General features: G+C 55.2%; 1 protein-coding gene across 1 annotated transcript in view; it reads left to right on the top strand.

The window, feature by feature from the left end:
- Nucleotides 1-23,798, top strand: part of LOC142488360 (uncharacterized) — a 49,593-nt gene that overhangs the window by 12,761 nt on the left and 13,034 nt on the right. The window contains exon 3 of the mRNA XM_075588791.1: nt 19,892-19,984. Coding sequence (XP_075444906.1) covers nt 19,892-19,984 — 93 coding nt within the window. The remainder of the gene's footprint in view (nt 1-19,891; nt 19,985-23,798) is intronic.

The following is a 23,798-nucleotide window of genomic DNA, read 5'->3' as shown; positions in this document are numbered from 1 at the left end:
CCAACACGCACGCAATACTACTCTCCCTCCCACCCAACACGCACGCAATACTACTCTCCCCCCCCCCCAACAAGCACGCAATACTACTCTCCCCCCCCAACACGCACGCAATACTACTCTCCCTCCCCCCCAACACGCACACAATACTACTTCTCCCCCCCAACACGCACACAATACTACTTCTCCCCCCCCCCCCCCAACACGCACACAATACTACTTCCCCCCCCCAACACGCACACAATACTACTTCTCCCCCCACCCCCAACACGCACACAATACTACTTCTCCCCCCCCCAACACGCACACAATACTACTTCTCCCCCCCCCCCAACAAGCACACAATACTACTTCTCCCCCCCCAACACGCACACAATACTACTTCTCCCCCCCCAACACGCACACAATACTACTTCTCCCCCCCCCCCAACACACACACAATACTACTCTCCCCCTACCCACAACACGCACACAATACTACTTCTCCCCCCCCCCCAACACGCACACAATACTACTTCTCCCCCCCCCCCCCAACACGCACACAATACTACTTCTTCCCCCACCCCAACACGCCCACAATACTACTTCTCCCCCCCCAACACGCACGCAATACTACTTCTCCTCCCCAACACGCACACAATACTACTTCTCCCCCCCCCAACACGCACACAATACTACTCTCTCTCCCCCCCAACACGCACACAATACTACTCCCCCCCCAACACGCACGCAATACTACTCTCCCCCCCCACCCAACACGCACGCAATACTACTCTCCCCCCACCCAACACGCACGCAATACTACTCTCCCCCCCCCCAACATGCACGCAATACTACTCTCCCCCCCCCAACACGCACGCAATACTACTCTCCCTCCCCCCCAACACGCACACAATACTACTTCTCCCCCCCAACACGCACACAATACTACTTCTCCCCCCCCCAACACGCACACAATACTACTTCCCCCCCCCCAACACGCACACAATACTACTTCTCCCCCCACCCCCAACACGCACACAATACTACTTCTCCCCCCCCCCCCAACACGCACACAATACTACTTCTCCCCCAACCCCAACACGCACACAATACTACTTCTCCCCCCCCAACACGCACACAATACTACTTCTCCCCCCCCAACACGCACACAATACTACTTCTCCCCCCCCAACACACACACAATACTACTTCTCCCCCCCCCCAACACACACACAATACTACTTCTCCCCCAACCCCAACACGCACACAATACTACTTCTCCCCCCCCAACACGCACACAATACTACTTCTTCCCCCACCCCCAACACGCACACAATACTACTCTCTCTCCCCCCCAACACGCACGCAATACTACTCTCTCTCCCCCCCAACACGCACGCAATACTACTTCTCCCCCCCCAACACGCACGCAATACTACTTCTCCCCCCCCAACACGCACGCAATACTACTTCTCCCCCCCCCAACACGCACACAATACTACTTCTCCCCCCACCCCCAACACGCACACAATACTACTTCTCCCCCCCCAACACGCACACAATACTACTTCTCCCCCCCCAACACGCACACAATACTACTTCTCCCCCCCCCCCCCCCAACACGCACACAATACTACTTCTCCCCCCACCCCCAACACGCACACAATACTACTTCTCCCCCCACCCCCAACACGCACACAATACTACTTCTCCCCCCACCCCCAACACGCACACAATACTACTTCTCCCCCCACCCCCAACACGCACACAATACTACTTCTCCCCCCACCCCCAACACGCACACAATACTACTTCTCCCCCCACCCCCAACACGCACACAATACTACTTCTCCCCCCACCCCCAACACGCACACAATACTTCTTCTCCCCCCCCCCAACACGCACACAATACTACTCCCCCCCCCCCCAACACGCACACAATACTACTTCTCCCCCCCCAACACGCACACAATACTACTTCTCCCCCCCCCCCCCAACACGCACACAATACTACTTCTCCCCCCCCAACACGCACACAATACTACTTCTCCCCCCCCCAACACGCACACAATACTACTTCCCCCCCCCCCAACACGCACGCAATACTACTCTCCCCCCCCAACACGCACACAATACTACTTCTCCCCCCCCCAACACGCACACAATACTACTTCTCCCCCCCAACACGCACACAATACTACTTCTTCCCCCACCCCCAACACGCACACAATACTACTCTCTCTCCCCCCCAACACGCACGCAATACTACTCTCTCTCCCCCCCAACACGCACGCAATACTACTTCTCCCCCCCCAACACGCACGCAATACTACTTCTCCCCCCCAACACGCACGCAATACTACTTCTCCCCCCCCCCAACACGCACACAATACTACTTCTCCCCCCACCCCCAACACGCACACAATACTACTTCTCCCCCCCCAACACGCACACAATACTACTTCTCCCCCCCAACACGCACACAATACTACTTCTCCCCCCCCCAACACGCACACAATACTACTTCTCCCCCCCCCCCAACACGCACACAATACTACTTCTCCCCCCACCCCCAACACGCACACAATACTACTTCTCCCCCCACCCCCAACACGCACACAATACTACTTCTCCCCCCACCCCCAACACGCACACAATACTACTTCTCCCCCCACCCCCAACACGCACACAATACTACTTCTCCCCCCACCCCCAACACGCACACAATACTACTTCTCCCCCCACCCCAACACGCACACAATACTTCTTCTCCCCCCCCAACACGCACACAATACTACTCCCCCCCCCAACACACACACAATACTACTTCTCCCCCCCCAACACGCACACAATACTACTTCTCCCCCCCCCCCCAACACGCACACAATACTACTTCTCCCCCCCCAACACGCACACAATACTACTTCTCCCCCCCCCCAACACGCACACAATACTACTTCCCCCCCCCCAACACGCACGCAATACTACTTCTCCTCCCCAACACGCACACAATACTACTTCTCCCCCCCCAACACGCACACAATACTACTCCCCCCCAACACGCACACAATACTACTCCCCCCCAACACGCACGCAATACTACTCTCCCCCCCCACCCAACACGCACGCAATACTACTCTCCCCCCACCCAACACGCACGCAATACTACTCTCCCCCCCCCCAACACGCACGCAATACTACTCTCCCCCCCCAACACGCACGCAATACTACTCTCCCTCCCCCCCAACACGCACACAATACTACTCTCCCCCCCCAACACGCACACAATACTACTTCTCCCCCCCCAACACGCACACAATACTACTTCTCCCCCCCCCAACACGCACACAATACTACTTCCCCCCCCCCCCCAACACGCACACAATACTACTTCTCCCCCCACCCCCAACACGCACACAATACTACTTCTCCCCCCCCCCAACACACACACAATACTACTCTCCTCCCACCCCCAACACGCACACAATACTACTTCTCCCCCCCCACCAACACGCCCACAATACTACTTCTCCCCCCCCAACACGCACGCAATACTACTTCTCCCCCCCAACACGCACGCAATACTACTTCTCCCCCCCCCAACACGCACACAATACTACTCTCTCTCCCCCCCAACACGCACACAATACTACTCCCCCCCCCAACACGCACACAATACTACTTCTCCCCCCCAACACGCACACAATACTACTTCTTCCCCCACCCCCAACACGCACACAATACTACTCTCTCTCCCCCCCAACACGCACGCAATACTACTCTCTCTCCCCCCCAACACGCACGCAATACTACTTCTCCCCCCCCAACACGCACGCAATACTACTTCTCCCCCCCAACACGCACGCAATACTACTTCTCCCCCCACCCCCAACACGCACACAATACTACTTCTCCCCCCCCCCAACACGCACGCAATACTACTTCTCCCCCCCCCAACACGCACACAATACTACTTCTCCCCCCACCACCAACACGCACACAATACTACTTCTCCCCCCCCAACACGCACACAATACTACTTCTCCCCCCCCAACACGCACACAATACTACTTCTCCCCCCCCCCCAACATGCACACAATACTACTTCTCCCCCCACCCCCAACACGCACACAATACTACTTCTCCCCCCACCCCCAACACGCACACAATACTACTTCTTCCCCCACCCCCAACACGCACACAATACTACTTCTCCCCCCCACCCCCAACACGCACACAATACTACTTCTCCCCCCACCCCCAACACGCACACAATACTTCTTCTCCCCCCCCCCAACACGCACACAATACTACTTCTCCCCCCCCAACACGCACACAATACTACTTCTCCCCCCCCCCCAACACGCACACAATACTACTTCTCCCCCCCCAACACGCACACAATACTACTTCTCCCCCCACCCCCAACACGCACACAATACTACTTCTCCCCCCACCCCCAACACGCACGCAATACTACTCTCTCTCCCCCCCCAACACGCACGCAATACTACTACTCCCCCCCAACACACAATACTACTTCCCCCCCCCAACACGCACACAATACTACTTCTCCCCCCCCCCAACACGCACACAATACTACTTCTCCCCCCCCCCAACACGCACACAATACTACTTCTCCCCCCCCCCAACACGCACACAATACTACTTCTCCCCCCCCCAACACGTACACAATACTACTTCTCCCCCCCCCAACACGTACACAATACTACTTCTCCCCCCACCCCCCAACACGCACACAATACTACTTCTCCCCCCCCAACACGCACACAATACTACTTCTCCCCCCCCCCCCCACACGCACACAATACTACTTCTCCCCCCCCCAACACGCACACAATACTACTTCTCCCCCCCCCAACACGCACACAATACTACTTCTCCCCCCCCCAACACGCACGCAATACTACTCTCCCCCCACCCCCAACACGCACACAATACTACTTCTCCCCCCACCCCCAACACGCACACAATACTACTTCTCCCCCCACCCCCAACACGCACACAATACTACTTCTCCCCCCCCCAACACGCACACAATACTACTTCTCCCCCCCCAACACGCACACAATACTACTTCTCCCCCCCAACACGCACGCAATACTACTCTCTCACCAACACGCACGCAATACTACTCTCCCCCCACCCCCAACACGCACACAATACTACTCTCACCAAGATGCACGCAATACTACTCTCCCCCCACTCCCAACACGCACACAATACTACTCTCTCACCAACACGCACGCAATACTACTCTCCCCCCACCCCCAACACGCACACACAACTACTCTCACCAAGACGCACGCAATACTACTCTCCCCCCACCCCCAACACGCACACAATACTATTCTCTCACCAACACGCACAAAATACTACTCTCCCCCCCCAACACGCACGCAATACTACTGTCCACCCACCCAACACGCACGCAATATTACTCTCCCCCCCACCCAACACGCACGCAATACTACTCTCCCTCCCCCCCAACACGCACGCAATTCTACTTCTCCCCCCCCCCCCAACACGCACGCAATACTACTCTGCCCCCCCCCACCCAACACGCACGCAATACTACTCTCTCACCAACACGCACGCAATACTACTCTCCCTCCCACCCAACACGCACGCAATACTACTTCTCCTCCCCCCCAACACGCACGCAATACTACTTCTCCCCCCCCAACACGCACACAATACTACTTCTCCCCCCCCAACACGCACACAATACTACTTCTCCCCCCCCCCCAACACGCACACAATACTACTTCTCCCCCCCCAACACGCACACAATACTACTTCTCCCCCCCCAACACGCACACAATACTACTTCTCCCCCCCCCCAACACGCACACAATACTACTTCTCCCCCCCCCAATACGCACACAATACTACTTCTTCCCCCACCCCCAACACGCACACAATACTACTCTCCCCCCCCCAACACGCACACAATACTACTTCTCCCCCCCAACACGCACACAATACTACTTCTTCCCCCACCCCCAACACGCACGCAATACTACTCTCTCTCCCCCCCAACACGCACGCAATACTACTTCTCCCCCCCCAACACGCACGCAATACTACTTCTCCCCCCCCCCAACACGCACACAATACTACTTCTCCCCCCCCCCAACATGCACACAATACTACTTCTCCCCCCCCAACACGCACACAATACTACTTCTCCCCCCCCAGCACGCACACAATACTACTTCTCCCCCCCCCCAACACACACACAATACTACTCTCCCTCCCCCCACCCAACACGCACGCAATACTACTTCTCCCCCCCAACACGCACACAATACTACTTCTCCCCCCCCCAACACGCACACAATACTACTTCTCCCCCCCCCCCCAACACGCACACAATACAACTTCTCCCCCCCCCAACACGCACGCAATACTACTCTCCCCCCACCCCCAACACGCACACAATACTACTTCTCCCCCCACCCCCAACACGCACACAATACTACTTCTCCCCCCACCCCCAACACGCACACAATACTACTTCTCCCCCCCCAACACGCACGCAATACTACTTCTCCCCCCCCCCAACACGCACACAATACTACTCTCCCCCCCCACCCAACACGCACGCAATACTACTCTCCCTCCCCCCCAACACGCACGCAATTCTACTTCTCCCCCCCCCAACACGCACGCAATACTACTCTCCCCCCCCCCACCCAACACGCACGCAATACTACTCTCTCACCAACACGCACGCAATACTACTCTCCCTCCCACCCAACACGCACGCAATACTACTCTCCCCCCCCCAACACGCACGCAATACTACTTCTCCCCCCCCCAACACGCACGCAATACTACTTCTCCCCCCCCAACACGCACACAATACTACTTCTCCCCCCCCCCAACACGCACACAATACTACTTCTCCCCCCCCCCAACACGCACACAATACTACTTCTCCCCCCCCCAACACGCACACAATACTACTTCTCCCCCCCCAACACGCACACAATACTACTTCTCCCCCCCCCCAACACGCACACAATACTACTTCTCCCCCCCCAACACGCACACAATACTACTTCTTCCCCCACCCCCAACACGCACACAATACTACTCTCTCCCCCCCCCAACACGCACACAATACTACTTCTCCCCCCCAACACGCACACAATACTACTTCTTCCCCCACCCCCAACACGCACGCAATACTACTTCTCCCCCCCCCAACACGCACGCAACACTACTTCTCCCCCCCCAACACGCACGCAATACTACTTCTCCCCCCCCAACACGCACACAATACTACTTCTCCCCCCCCCCCAACAGGCACACAATACTACTTCTTCCCCCCCAACACGCACACAATACTACTTCTCCCCCCCCAACACGCACACAATACTACTTCTCCCCCCCCCAACACGCACACAATACTACTTCTCCCCCCCCCAACACGCACACAATACTACTTCTCCCCCCCCCAACACGCACACAATACTACTTCTCCCCCCCCAACACGCACACAATACTACTTCACCCCCCCCAACACGCACACAATACTACTTCTCCCCCCCCAACACGCACACAATACTACTTCTTCCCCCACCCCCAACACGCACACAATACTACTCTCTCCCCCCCCCCAACACGCACACAATACTACTTCTCCCCCCCAACACGCACACAATACTACTTCTTCCCCCACCCCCAACACGCACGCAATACTACTCTCTCTCCCCCCCAACACGCACGCAATACTACTTCTCCCCCCCCAACACGCACGCAATACTACTTCTCCCCCCCCCCAACACGCACACAATACTACTTCTCCCCCCCCCCAACACGCACACAATACTACTTCTCCCCCCCCAACACGCACACAATACTACTTCTCCCCCCCCCAGCACGCACACAATACTACTTCTCCCCCCCCCCCCCAACACACACACAATACTACTCTCCCTCCCCCCCCCCAACACGCACGCAATACTACTTCTCCCCCCCCCCCAACACGCACACAATACTACTTCTCCCCCCCACCCCCAACATGCACACAATACTACTTCTCCCCCCCCCCCAACACGCACACAATACTACTTCTCCCCCCCCAACACGCACACAATACTACTCTCTCACCAACACGCACACAATACTACTTCTCCCCCCCAACACGCACACAATACTACTTCTCCCCCCCCCAACACGCACACAATACTACTTCTCCCCCCCCCCAACACGCACACAATACTACTTCTCCCCCCCCCCAACACGCACACAATACTACTTCCCCCCCCCAACACGCACGCAATACTACTCTTTCACCAACACGCACGCAATACTACTCTCTCACCAACACGCACACAATACTACTTCCCCCCCCCCCCCCAACACGCACACAATACTACTCTCTCACCAACACGCACGCAATACTACTCTCACCAAGACGCACGCAATACTACTCTCCCCCACCCCCCAACACGCACGCAATACTACTCTCTCACCAACACGCACGCAATACTACTCTCTCACCAACACGCACGCAATACTACTCTCACCAAGACGCACGCAATACTACTCTCCCCCCACCCCCAACACACACACAATACTACTCTCTCACCAACACGCACGCAATACTACTCTCCCCCCCCCCCCCAACACGCACACAATACTACTTCCCCCCCCCCCAACACGCACACAATACTACTCTCTCCCCCACACGCACGCAATACTACTCTCTCACCAACACGCACACAATACTACTTCCCCCCCCCCCCCAACACGCACGCAATACTACTCTCTCACCAACACGCACGCAATACTACTCTCCCCCCCCCCAACACGCACACAATACTACTCTCACCAAGACGCACGCAATACTACTCTCCCCCACCCCCAACACGCACACAATACTACTCTCTCACCAACACGCACGCAATACTACTCTCCCCCCACCCCCCAACACGCACACAATACTACTCTCTCTCCCCCCCCCAACACGCACACAATACTACTCTCTCACCAACACGCACACAATACTACTCTCCCCCTCACCCCAACACGCACGCAATACTACTCTCCCCCCCCCCAACACGCATGCAATACTACTCTCTCACCAACACGCACGCAATACTACTCTCCCCCCCAACACGCACGCAATTCTACTTCTCCCCCCCCAACACGCACGCAATACTACTCTCCCCCCCCCACCCAACACGCACGCAATACTACTCTCCCCCCCCCAACACGCACGCAATACCACTCTCCCCCCCCCCACCCAACACGCACGCAATACTACTCTCCCCCCCCACCCAACACGCACGCAATACTACTCTCCCCCCCCCCACCCAACACGCACGCAATACTACTCTCCCCCCCCACCCAACACGCACGCAATACTACTCTCCCCCCACCCAACACGCACGCAATACTACTCTCCCCCCACCCAACACGCACGCAATACTACTCTCCCTCCCACCCAACACGCACGCAATACTACTCTCCCCCCCCCCCCCAACACGCACGCAATACTACTCTCCCCACCCCCAACACGCACGCAATACTACTCTCCCTCCCCCCCAACACGCACACAATACTTCTTCTCCCCCCCAACACGCACACAATACTACTTCTCCCCCCCCCAACACGCACACAATACTACTTCCCCCCCCCAACACGCACACAATACTACTTCTCCCCCCCAACACGCACACAATACTACTTCCCCCCCCCCCAACACGCACGCAATACTACTCTTTCACCAACACGCACGCAATACTACTCTCTCACCAACACGCACACAATACTACTTCCCCCCCCCAACACGCACACAATACTACTCTCTCACCAACACGCACGCAATACTACTCTCACCAAGACGCACGCAATACTACTCTCCCCCCACCCCCAACACGCACGCAATACTACTCTCTCACCAACACGCACGCAATACTACTCTCACCAAGACGCACGCAATACTACTCTCCCCCCACCCCCAACACACACACAATACTACTCTCTCACCAACACGCACGCAATTCTACTCTCCCCCCCCCCAACACGCACACAATACTACTTTCCCCCCCCCCAACACGCACACAATACTACTCTCTCCCCAACATGCACGCAATACTACTCTCTCACCAACACGCACACAATACTACTTCCCCCCCCCCCAACACGCACGCAATACTACTCTCTCACCAACACGCACGCAATACTACTCTCACCAAGACGCACGCAATACTACTCTCCCCCCACCCCCAACACGCACACAATACTACTCTCTCACCAACACGCACGCAATACTACTCTCCCCCCCCCCAACACGCACGCAATACTACTCTCCCCCCCAACACGCACACAATACTACTCTCTCACCAACACGCACGCAATACTACTCTCCCCCCACCCCCAACACGCACACAATACTACTCCCTCTCCCCCCCCAACACGCACACAATACTACTCTCTCACCAAAACGCACACACTACTCTCCCCTCACCCCAACACGCACGCAATACTACTCTCCCCCCCAACACGCATGCAATACTACTCTCTCACCCAACACGCACGCAATACTACTCTCCCCCCCCAACACGCACGCAATTCTACTTCTCCCCCCCCAACACGCACGCAATACTACTCTCCCCCCCCCACCCAACACGCACGCAATACTACTCTCCCCCCCCCAACACGCACGCAATACTACTCTCTCACCAACACGCACGCAATACTACTTCTCCCCCCCCCCAACACGCACACATACTACTCTCCCCCCCCACCCAACACGCACGCAATACTACTCTCCCCCCCCACCCAACACGCACGCAATACTACTCTCCCCCCCCCCACCAACACGCACGCAATACTACTCTCCCCCCCCACCCAACACGCACGCAATACTACTCTCCCCCCACCAACACGCACGCAATACTACTCTCCCCTCCCACCCAACACGCACGCAATACTACTCTCCCCCCCCAACACGCACGCAATACTACTCTCCCCCCCCCCAACACGCACGCAATACTACTCTCCCTCCCCCCCAACACGCACACAATACTACTTCTCCCCCCCAACACGCACACAATACTACTTCCCCCCCCCCCATCACGCACACAATACTACTTCTCCCCCCACCCCCAACACGCACACAATACTACTTCTCCCCCCCCCCAACACGCACACAATACTACTTCTCCCCCCCCCCAACACGCACACAATACTACTTTCTACCCCCCCAACACGCACACAATACTACTTCTCCCCCCCCAACACGCACACAATACTACTTCTCCCCCTCCCCCCCAACACACACACAATACTACTCTCCCCCCACCCCCAACACGCACACAATACTACTTCTCCCCCCCCCCAACACGCACACAATACTACTTCTCCCTCCCCCCAACACGCACACAATACTACTTCTTCCCCCACCCCCAACACGCCCACAATACTACTTCTCCCCCCCCAACACGCACGCAATACTACTTCTCCCCCCCAACACGCACACAATACTACTTCTCCTCCCCCCCCCCCCAACACGCACACAATACTACTCTCTCTCCCACCCAACACGCACACAATACTACTCCCCCCCCCAACACGCACGCAATACTACTCTCCTCCCCCACCCAACACGCACGCAATACTACTCTCCCCCCACCCAACACGCACGCAATACTACTCTCCCCCCACCCAACACGCACGCAATACTACTCTCCCTCCCACCCAACACGCACGCAATACTATCCCTCCCACCCAACACGCACGCAATACTATCCCCCCCCCCAACACGCACGCAATACTACTCTCCCCCCCCCAACACGCACGCAATACTACTCTCCCCCCACCCCCAACACGCACACAATACTACTCTCTCTCCCCCCCCAACACGCACACAATACTACTCTCTCACCAACACGCACACAATACTACTCTCCCCTCACCCCAACACGCACGCAATACTACTCTCCCCCCCCCCCAACACGCATGCAATACTACTCTCTCACCAACACGCACGCAATACTACTCTCCCCCCCAACACGCACGCAATTCTACTTCTCCCCCCCCCCAACACGCACGCAATACTACTCTCCCCCCCCCAACACGCACGCAATACCACTCTCCCCCCCCCCACCCAACACGCACGCAATACTACTCTCCCCCCCCCACCCAACACGCACGCAATACTACTCTCCCCCCCCCCCCCACCCAACACGCACGCAATACTACTCTCCCCCCCCCACCCAACACGCACGCAATACTACTCTCCCCCCACCCAACACGCACGCAATACTACTCTCCCTCCCCACCCACACGCACGCAATACTACTCTCCCTCCCACCCAACACGCACGCAATACTACTCTCCCCCCCCCCCAACACGCACGCAATACTACTCCCCCCCCCAACACGCACGCAATACTACTCTCCCTCCCCCCCAACACGCACACAATACTACTTCTCCCCCCCAACACGCACACAATACTACTTCTCCCCCCCCCCCAACACGCACACAATACTACTTTCCCCCCCCCAACACGCACACAATACTACTTCTCCCCCCCCAACACGCACACAATACTACTTCCCCCCCCCCCCAACACGCACGCAATACTACTCTTTCACCAACACGCACGCAATACTACTCCTCTCACCAACACGCACACAATACTACTTCCCCCCCCCAACACGCACACAATACTACTCTCTCACCAACACGCACGCAATACTACTCTCACCAAGACGCACGCAATACTACTCTCCCCCCACCCCCAACACGCACGCAATACTACTCTCTCACCAACACGCACGCAATACTACTCTCACCAAGACGCACGCAATACTACTCTCCCCCCACCCCCAACACACACAATACTACTCTCTCACCAACACGCACGCAATACTACTCTCCCCCCCCCCCCCCAACACGCACACAATACTACTTTCCCCCCCCCAACACGCACACAATACTACTCTCTCCCCAACATGCACGCAATACTACTCTCTCACCAACACGCACACAATACTACTTCCCCCCCCCCCAACACGCACGCAATACTACTCTCTCACCAACACGCACGCAATACTACTCTCACCAAGACGCACGCAATACTACTCTCCCCCCACCCCCAACACGCACACAATACTACTCTCTCACCAACACGCACGCAATACTACTCTCCCCCCCCCCCAACACGCACGCAATACTACTCTCCCCCCCCAACACGCACACAATACTACTCTCTCACCAACACGCACGCAATACTACTCTCCCCCCACCCCCAACACGCACACAATACTACTCTCTCTCCCCCCCCAACACGCACACAATACTACTCTCTCACCAACACGCACACACTACTCTCCCCTCACCCCAACACGCACGCAATACTACTCTCCTTCCCCCCCAACACGCATGCAATACTACTCTCTCACCAACACGCACGCAATACTACTCTCCCCCCCAACACGCACGCAATTCTACTTCTCCCCCCCCCAACACGCACGCAATACTACTCTCCCCCCCCCACCCAACACGCACGCAATACTACTCTCCCCCCCCAACACGCACGCAATACTACTCTCTCACCAACACGCACGCAATACTACTTCTCCCCCCCCCCAACACGCACACAATACTACTCTCCCCCCCCCCCACCCAACACGCACGCAATACTACTCTCCCCCCCCACCCAACACGCACGCAATACTACTCTCCCCCCCCCCACCCAACACGCACGCAATACTACTCTCCCCCCCCACCCAACACGCACGCAATACTACTCTCCCCCCACCCAACACGCACGCAATACTACTCTCCCTCCCACCCAACACGCACGCAATACTACTCTCCCCCCCCCCAACACGCACGCAATACTACTCTCCCTCCCCCCCAACACGCACACAATACTACTTCTCCCCCCCAACACGCACACAATACTACTTCCCCCCCCCCAACACGCACACAATACTACTTCTCCCCCCACCCCCAACACGCACACAATACTACTTCTCCCCCCCCCCCAACACGCACACAATACTACTTCTCCCCCCCCCAACACGCACACAATACTACTTCTACCCCCCCCAACACGCACACAATACTACTTCTCCCCCCCCCAACACGCACGCAATACTACTTCTCCCCCCCAACACGCACACAATACTACTTCTCCTCCCCCCCCCCCAACACGCACACAATACTACTCTCTCTCCCACCCAACACGCACACAATACTACTCCCCCCCCCAACACGCACGCAATACTACTCTCCTCCCCCACCCAACACGCACGCAATACTACTCTCCCCCCACCCAACACGCACGCAATACTACTCTCCCCCCACCCAACACGCACGCAATACTACTCTCCCTCCCACCCAACACGCACGCAATACTATCCCTCCCACCCAACACGCACGCAATACTATCCCCCCCCCCAACACGCACGCAATACTACTCTCCCCCCCCCCAACACGCACGCAATACTACTCTCCCCCCACCCCCAACACGCACACAATACTACTCTCTCTCCCCCCCCAACACGCACACAATACTACTCTCTCACCAACACGCACACAATACTACTCTCCCCTCACCCCAACACGCACGCAATACTACTCTCCCCCCCCCCCAACACGCATGCAATACTACTCTCTCACCAACACGCACGCAATACTACTCTCCCCCCCAACACGCACGCAATTCTACTTCTCTCCCCCCCCCCAACACGCACGCAATACTACTCTCCCCCCCCACCCAACACGCACGCAATACTACTCTCCCCCCCCCAACACGCACGCAATACCACTCTCCCCCCCCCCCCCCACCCAACACGCACGCAATACTACTCTCCCCCCCCACCCAACACGCACGCAATACTACTCTCCCCCCCCCCCCACCCAACACGCACGCAATACTACTCTCCCCCCCCACCCAACACGCACGCAATACTACTCTCCCCCCACCCAACACGCACGCAATACTACTCTCCCTCCCACCCAACACGCACGCAATACTACTCTCCCTCCCACCCAACACGCAATACTACTCTCCCCCCCCCCCAACACGCACGCAATACTACTCCCCCCCCCCAACACGCACGCAATACTACTCTCCCTCCCCCCCAACACGCACACAATACTACTTCTCCCCCCCAACACGCACACAATACTACTTCTCCCCCCCCCAACACGCACACAATACTACTTCCCCCCCCCCAACACGCACACAATACTACTTCTCCCCCCCCAACACGCACACAATACTACTTCCCCCCCCCCCCAACACGCACGCAATACTACTCTTTCACCAACACGCACGCAATACTACTCTCTCACCAACACGCACACAATACTACTTCCCCCCCCCAACACGCACACAATACTACTCTCTCACCAACACGCACGCAATACTACTCTCACCAAGACGCACGCAATACTACTCTCCCCCCACCCCCAACACGCACGCAATACTACTCTCTCACCAACACGCACGCAATACTACTCTCACCAAGACGCACGCAATACTACTCTCCCCCCACCCCCAACACACACAATACTACTCTCTCACCAACACGCACGCAATACTACTCTCCCCCCCCCCCCCCCAACACGCACACAATACTACTTTCCCCCCCCCAACACGCACACAATACTACTCTCTCCCCAACATGCACGCAATACTACTCTCTCACCAACACGCACACAATACTACTTCCCCCCCCCCAACACGCACGCAATACTACTCTCTCACCAACACGCACGCAATACTACTCTCACCAAGACGCACGCAATACTACTCTCCCCCCACCCCCAACACGCACACAATACTACTCTCTCACCAACACGCACGCAATACTACTCTCCCCCCCCCCCAACACGCACGCAATACTACTCTCCCCCCCCAACACGCACACAATACTACTCTCTCACCAACACGCACGCAATACTACTCTCCCCCCACCCCCAACACGCACACAATACTACTCTCTCTCCCCCCCCAACACGCACACAATACTACTCTCTCACCAACACGCACACACTACTCTCCCCTCACCCCAACACGCACGCAATACTACTCTCCCCCCCCAACACGCATGCAATACTACTCTCTCACCAACACGCACGCAATACTACTCTCCCCCCCAACACGCACGCAATTCTACTTCTCCCCCCCCCAACACGCACGCAATACTACTCTCCCCCCCCCACCCAACACGCACGCAATACTACTCTCCCCCCCCAACACGCACGCAATACTACTCTCTCACCAACACGCACGCAATACTACTTCTCCCCCCCCCCCAACACGCACACAATACTACTCTCCCCCCCCCCCCACCCAACACGCACGCAATACTACTCTCCCCCCCCACCCAACACGCACGCAATACTACTCTCCCCCCCCCCCACCCAACACGCACGCAATACTACTCTCCCCCCCCACCCAACACGCACGCAATACTACTCTCCCCCCACCCAACACGCACGCAATACTACTCTCCCTCCCACCCAACACGCACGCAATACTACTCTCCCCCCCCCCAACACGCACGCAATACTACTCTCCCTCCCCCCCAACACGCACACAATACTACTTCTCCCCCCCAACACGCACACAATACTACTTTCCCCCCCCCAACACGCACACAATACTACTTCTCCCCCCACCCCCAACACGCACACAATACTACTTCTCCCCCCCCCCCCAACACGCACACAATACTACTTCTCCCCCCCCCCAACACGCACACAATACTACTTCTACCCCCCCCAACACGCACACAATACTACTTCTCCCCCCCCAACACGCACACAATACTACTTCTCCCCCCCCCCCCCCAACACACACACAATACTACTCTCCCCCCACCCCCAACACGCACACAATACTACTTCTCCCCCCCCCCAACACGCACACAATACTACTTCTCCCTCCCCCCAACACGCACACAATACTACTTCTTCCCCCACCCCCAACACGCCCACAATACTACTTCTCCCCCCCCAACACGCACGCAATACTACTTCTCCCCCCCAACACGCACACAATACTACTTCTCCTCCCCCCCCCAACACACACACAATACTACTCTCTCTCCCCCCCAACACGCACACAATACTACTCCCCCCCCAACACGCACGCAATACTACGCTCCTCCCCCACCCAACACGCACGCAATACTACTCTCCCCCCACCCAACACGCACGCAATACTACTCTCCCTCCCACCCAACACGCACGCAATACTATCCCTCCCACCCAACACGCACGCAATACTATCCCCCCCCCCCAACACGCACGCAATACTACTCTCCCTCCCCCCCAACACGCACACAATACTACTTCTCCCCCCCAACACGCACACAATACTACTTCTCCCCCCCCAACACGCACACAATACTACTTCCCCCCCCCAACACGCACACAATACTACTTCTCCCCCCACCCCCAACACGCACACAATACTACTTCTCCCCCCCCCCAACACGCACACAATACTACTTCTCCCCAACCCCAACACGCACACAATACTACTTCTCCCCAACCCCAACACGCACACAATACTACTTCTCCCCCCCCAACACGCACACAATACTACTTCTCCCCCCCCAACACGCACACAATACTACTTCTCCCCCCCCCCAACACACACACAATACTACTCTCCCCCCACCCCCAACACGCACACAATACTACTTCTCCCCCCCCCCCAACACGCACACAATACTACTTCTCCCCCCCCAACACGCACACAATACTACTTCTTCCCCCACCCCCAACACGCCCACAATACTACTTCTCCCCCCCAACACGCATGCAATACTACTTCTCCCCCCCCAACACGCACACAATACTACTTCTCCCCCCCCCAAACACGCACACAATACTACTCTCTCTCCCCCCCAACACGCACACAATACTACTCCCCCCCCAACACGCACACAATACTACTTCTCCCCCCCAACACGCACACAATACTACTTCTTCCCCCACCCCCAACACGCACACAATACTACTCTCTCTCCCCCCCAACACGCACGCAATACTACTCTCTCTCCCCCCCAACACGCACGCAATACTACTTCTCCCCCCCCAACACGCACGCAATACTACTTCTCCCCCCCCAACACGCACGCAATACTACTTCTCCCCCCCCCAACACGCACACAATACTACTTCTCCCCCCCCCAACACGCACACAATACTACTTCTCCCCCCCCAACACGCACACAATACTACTTCTCCCCCCCCAACACGCACACAATACTACTTCTCCCCCCCCAACACGCACACAATACTACTTCTCCCCCCCCCCCCAACATACACACAATACTACTTCTTCCCCCACCCCCAACACGCGCACAATACTACTTCTCCCCCCCCCAACACGCACACAATACTACTTCTCCCCCCCCAACACGCACACAATACTACTTCTCCCCCCCCCAACACGCACACAATACTACTTCTCCCCCCCCCAACACGCACACAATACTACTTCCCCCCCCCAACACGCACGCAATACTACTTCCCCCCCCCCAACACGCACACAATACTACTTCTCCCCCCACCCCCAACACGCACACAATACTACTTCCCCCCCCCCCCCCAACACGCACACAATACTACTTCTCCCCCCCCAACACGCACGCAATACTACTCTCACCAAGACGCACGCAATACTACTCTCCCCCCACCCCCAACACGCACACAATACTACTCTCTCACCAACACGCACGCAATACTACTCTCCCCTCACCCCCAACACGCACACAATACTACTCTCTCTCCCCCCCAACAGCACACAATACTATTCTCCCCCCACCCAACACGCACGCAATACTACTCTCTCTCCCCCCCCCCAACACGCACGCAATACTACTCTCTCACCAACACGCACGCAATACTACTCTCTCACCAACACGCACGCAATACTACTGTCCACCCACCCAACACGCACGCAATACTACTCTGTCCACCCACCCAACACGCACGCAATACTACTCTCCCCCCCCCCCAACACGCACGCAATACTACTCTCCCTCCCCCCCAACACGCACGCAATACTACTCTCCCTTCCCCCAACACGCACGCAATACTACTCTCCCTCCCCCCCAACACGCACGCAATACTACTTCTCCCTCCCCCCAACACGCACGCAATACTACTCTCCCCCCACCCAACACGCACGCAATACTTCTCTCCCTCCCCCCCAACACGCACGCAATACTACTCTCCCTCCCCCCCAACACGCACGCAATACTACTCTCCCTCCCCCCCAACACGCACGCAATACTACTGTCCCTCCCCCCAACACGCACGCAATACTACTCTCTCCTCCCCAACACGCACGCAATACTACTCTCTCCTCCCCCAACACGCACGCAATACTACTCTCTCCTCCCCCAACACGCACGCAATACTACTCTCCCCCCCAACACGCACACGATACTACTCTCTCCTCCCCCAACACGCACGCAATACTACTCTCTCACCCTCCCCCCCCATTCACACACTCTCCCCCCCCCTCCCAACACACATACACAATACTCACCACCAACATACACACGCACTACTCACTGCCTCCCCCCAACACATACACGCACTACTCACCTCCTTCCCCCCCAAACACGCATATTACTCCCCCCTCCCCCCAACGCACGCACATGCACATTACTCCCCCTCCCCCCAACACCGGTGGCCAGGCCCAGATTCCAGTGCAGACTGAGCCTCCTTCAGCAACCGAGCCCGGGACAGTTGTCCCCAGTTCTCCTCTGTCCCCTCTCGGCACTGTCGGCACTGCTGCTTCGGGCCAGCAGAGACGGGGGCAAACTACTATGTCCTGGAGCCCCCACGCTCTGCGTTACAGGATGGATTTTCCTTTTCTCATTGCCAGGTTTCCCAGTGGTTGTGCCGGAGCGGTTAGAGATTAAGACAGAGGCCGACACCGAGGAATGTCTGATCACAATAAAGAGAGAAATAGCTGATGGTGAGTACTCTAAAAATCCTTTAGACTTTGTCCATAGTGCAGGATGTGGCGTGAGCTACGTAGCTCGTGCCGAAACAAACACTAGGACGCCTATGGGCATAGTGCGCTACAGGGAGAGCGGCGCTTCGCTATACAAATAGAGGAGCGCTGACGTTAGCACGTTCCACTATGGACACAGCCTTAGTTTAAAACCGAGACTATTCTGGTATATAAAGTATGGTCATTGTGACAGGGTAAATAAAAGCCACCAGCTATATGCCTGGCAGATATATGTTTAGTCTGCAGTGCAGCAGTGAGGAGGTTAACTTCAGCTGGGAACCTCAGGACAATTAGTTGGATCCCAGCTGCCTAATCAAGGTGTGTTATAAACCCCAGGCTGTAGACACATGCTGCCTAGCTGGTCAGGAGAGAGGAGTGGAATACTGAAGTAGATTACTGCTATAAGGTCTGTCTTTTTGTATACTGTCTGAAGCAGGGAAATACCCTGAGAACAGCTTGATTTGAGGTCTGTTTTGCAAAGTACATGTGTTATGAACTGTTGTGTTTACCACGCTGAAGAGAAGTTCTTTTGTTTTATCTGCTGAAGAAACGCTATTTTTGTTTTGTGTGCTGTATATCTTTTAAGGCTAAATAAATAAGCCTTTTCAAGAAACCCGTGTGTGTAGTTGCATGTACTCTGCAACAGTCATATAGAGGCAATATTCAGGATTTATAGCTACCTATTACGAAGTGAACAGGAAATTCTGCAAACGGACATACAGCAGAGAAGGTCTGTCCCTACGCGTTTCAGGCGTTCATACGCTTATCTCTATCCAACATTACTGTCCCGTACCCCCAGCAAGTGGAGACTGCTATCCCCTTGTGAGGTGAAGGTAATTGCTGAGAGGAAACATTTTGATGATGACTATCTATATCTAACACACGTCGCCGAATGTATTGGCGCACTGACCTTGTTTGAGGATTTGGCTAAATCTGTTACAGCCACTCCCTTAGGAAACTGTAGGAAACCTTTCTCTACCGTGAAATCGGGTTATCTGGTGAGACGCTGACCCCACTTAGCAAAGCATTAAGTTCAGCTTCCCTTACCTACAAATGATACACCTTCTCCTGCATATATCCATATGAAGCATGCATTTATCTCATTATCCTGACTAATTGGGAGTATTTCCAGATGTGAAGAAAATCGCTTCAGGTGTCAGCGGTCATCGCAGCAGGGTGTGAAATAATATTGCTTTAAATGGCCTGACGGGTCAGTTTTTTTCTTTCATTGCCCAGCAGCAGCTTTTGGATTTTTCAAAACTTTTTCCGTGGGATAAAGCCCTGTCGTCATGTTCCCCCTACGTGGGGGACATGTGCTGTCTTTGTGCTGCTAAACTGGCATAAATAGCGCTAGATTTAGCAAATTATTCATCAAAGAAAAAATAAATCCTACTGAGACTTAAGTGTTTAGTTCACTAGTTTAACAACACAGATACTTTGATATATATATATATAGAAATCTGAGGACCTCAGCGTTCTTTATGCTCATCAGTCTAGAAAGGGTTACAAAACTTTTTCTAAGGATTTGGGGCTCCACCAATCCACTGTCAAATGGAGAAAGTTCAAGACAATTTTCACTCTACCCAAGAATGGTCGTCCTACTAAAATCTCTCCAAGAACAAACCAGCAAATCACCCAGGAAGTCACAAAGAACCCCAGAGTAACATTCAAGGATCTGTAGGCCACTCTCGCCTTGGCCAATGTGAGTGTTCATGACTCAATTATCAGAATATCAGAAAAACACTAAACAAGAATGGTGTTCATGAAAGGATAGCCAGGAAGAAACCACTGATCTCTAGAAAAAACATTGCTGCTGTTGGAAGTTTACCAAAGAGCACATAGATGATCCACAAACTTCTAGAACAATGTTCTCTGGACAGACGAGTCAAAGGTAGAACTTTTTGGCCTCAATGAGAAAAGTTTTATGTTTGGTGAAAACAAAAACTGCGCTTGAACAGAAGAACCTCATCCCAACCATCAAGTGTGGGAGTGTGGTGGTTTGCTGCCCCAGGACCTGTACGGCTTGCCATCATGGACACAACCATGTTTGTTTTATTGTGGGTAGCGGGGGTGGGTGAAGGGGGTATTAGCCCCAACGGTGGTTGTTTAGGGCTTGCGGGGGGGTAGCGGGAGGGCTTAACCCCTTCATGACCGTAGAGTATTAGGTATTAGCTGCTACGGTTGTGAAGGGGTTAAGTGCACCCGCAACCCCCCCGCAAGTCCTAAACTTACACCAAGGGCCAAATACCCCCTTCACCCACCCCCGCTACCCACAATAAAGCGGGCACGGTGGGTTAACTCCTTTATTGCCTTAGCGGTTAGCTGCTAAGGTAATGAAGCAGCATTTCTGTATTTTAATAATATTGTGCAGGAGCAGGGGATCCCCTGAGCTTTGATTTGTGGCTCAGGGAACCCCCTGCTCACTGTACAATATTATTAAAAATACATTCATGCTGCTTCGTTACCATAGCACATAGCCGCAAAGGTAAGGAATGAGTGTTTATTGATATGGGTGTTTTATTCATACTGTAGATGTGCAGAGGGTCTCCGGAGCGGAACCGCTTTGGTTTTAGGTCCGGGGACCCCCTGCTCCCCGAGATACAGGCCCCTTTAGGGGGTGCCGGTATCCCTCTGCTTGGTTTATATGCCGCGGTCACGTGATCGGGACCTTTAAATGCAGAGGGATACCGGCACCTCATAAAGGGGCCTGTATCTCGGGATGCAGGGGGTCCCCGGACCTGAAACCAATGCGGTTCAGCTCCGGAGACCCCCTGCACATCTACACTATGAATAAAAATGTATTTTAAATAATTTTTAATGTGCCGATGTTTGCGCAGAGAGAGCAGCGGATCTCTCTCTGCTGCAAACACATCTCGCCCCGCCGGCCTATAGTATCATTGATGTGCATATACAGTATGTGTATGTTAGGGGTTATAGGGGTTTTTGTTATAATATATATATATATATATTCATGTATTTATTTATTTAGATTTATTTATTTATTTATTGTGGGGCTGCTGTGTGTGAATTTTTTTTTATTGTGGGTAGCGGGGGTGGGTGAAGGGGGTATTAGCCCCAACGGTGGTTGTTTAGAGCTTGCGGGGGGGTAGCGGGAGGGGTTAACCCCTTCATGACCGTAGCGGTATTAACTGCTATGGTCGTGAAGGGGTTAAGTGCACCCGCAACCCCCCTCGCAAGTCCTAAACTCACACCAAGGGCCAAATACCCCCTTCACCCACCCCCGCTACTCACAATAAAGCGGGCACGGTGGGTTAACCCCTTCATTGCCTTAGCGGTTAGCCGCTAAGGTAATGAAGTGGCTGTACATGAATTTTTCCTGCCTCGGATGCATGCCGGGGGCCTCCGGTGCTGATATTCCTGGGTATCAGCTCTGGAGCCCCCCTGCATCAATCCGAGCCAGGATAAGGGCGGATTTTCCTCATTTTTTAACGAAACGCCTGCAAGTCGACACATTACTGAAGCGCATGCGCATTACAATTCATGAATTTCGGCCATCTGGCGGACACGCGAAACATTGCAGCCTATTAAATCCTGAACCATTATCAATAAACGCATCAACCGCGCGTCAGCCGGGCGTGACCCGTGGCTGGGAAAGCAAAAGGAACGCGGCATGCTCCGGGTGAACAGCGTCGCATTCCAGGAACAAGCCAGGGAAAAACCGGTGATTTGTTAGACTCAGATGTGCCGCAGCAGTACCTCTTTTGGGGTGGTCTTGTGTGACTAATTTTCAGTTTGAAAGCTTGTACTGTATACT

The sequence above is a fragment of the Ascaphus truei genome, chromosome 2 (genome assembly GCF_040206685.1).
Source record: "Ascaphus truei isolate aAscTru1 chromosome 2, aAscTru1.hap1, whole genome shotgun sequence".
Classification (NCBI taxonomy): Eukaryota; Metazoa; Chordata; class Amphibia; order Anura; family Ascaphidae; genus Ascaphus; species Ascaphus truei.
The sequence above is the reverse complement of the archived record's forward strand: the minus strand, read 5'-3'. Positions and strand labels throughout refer to the sequence as shown.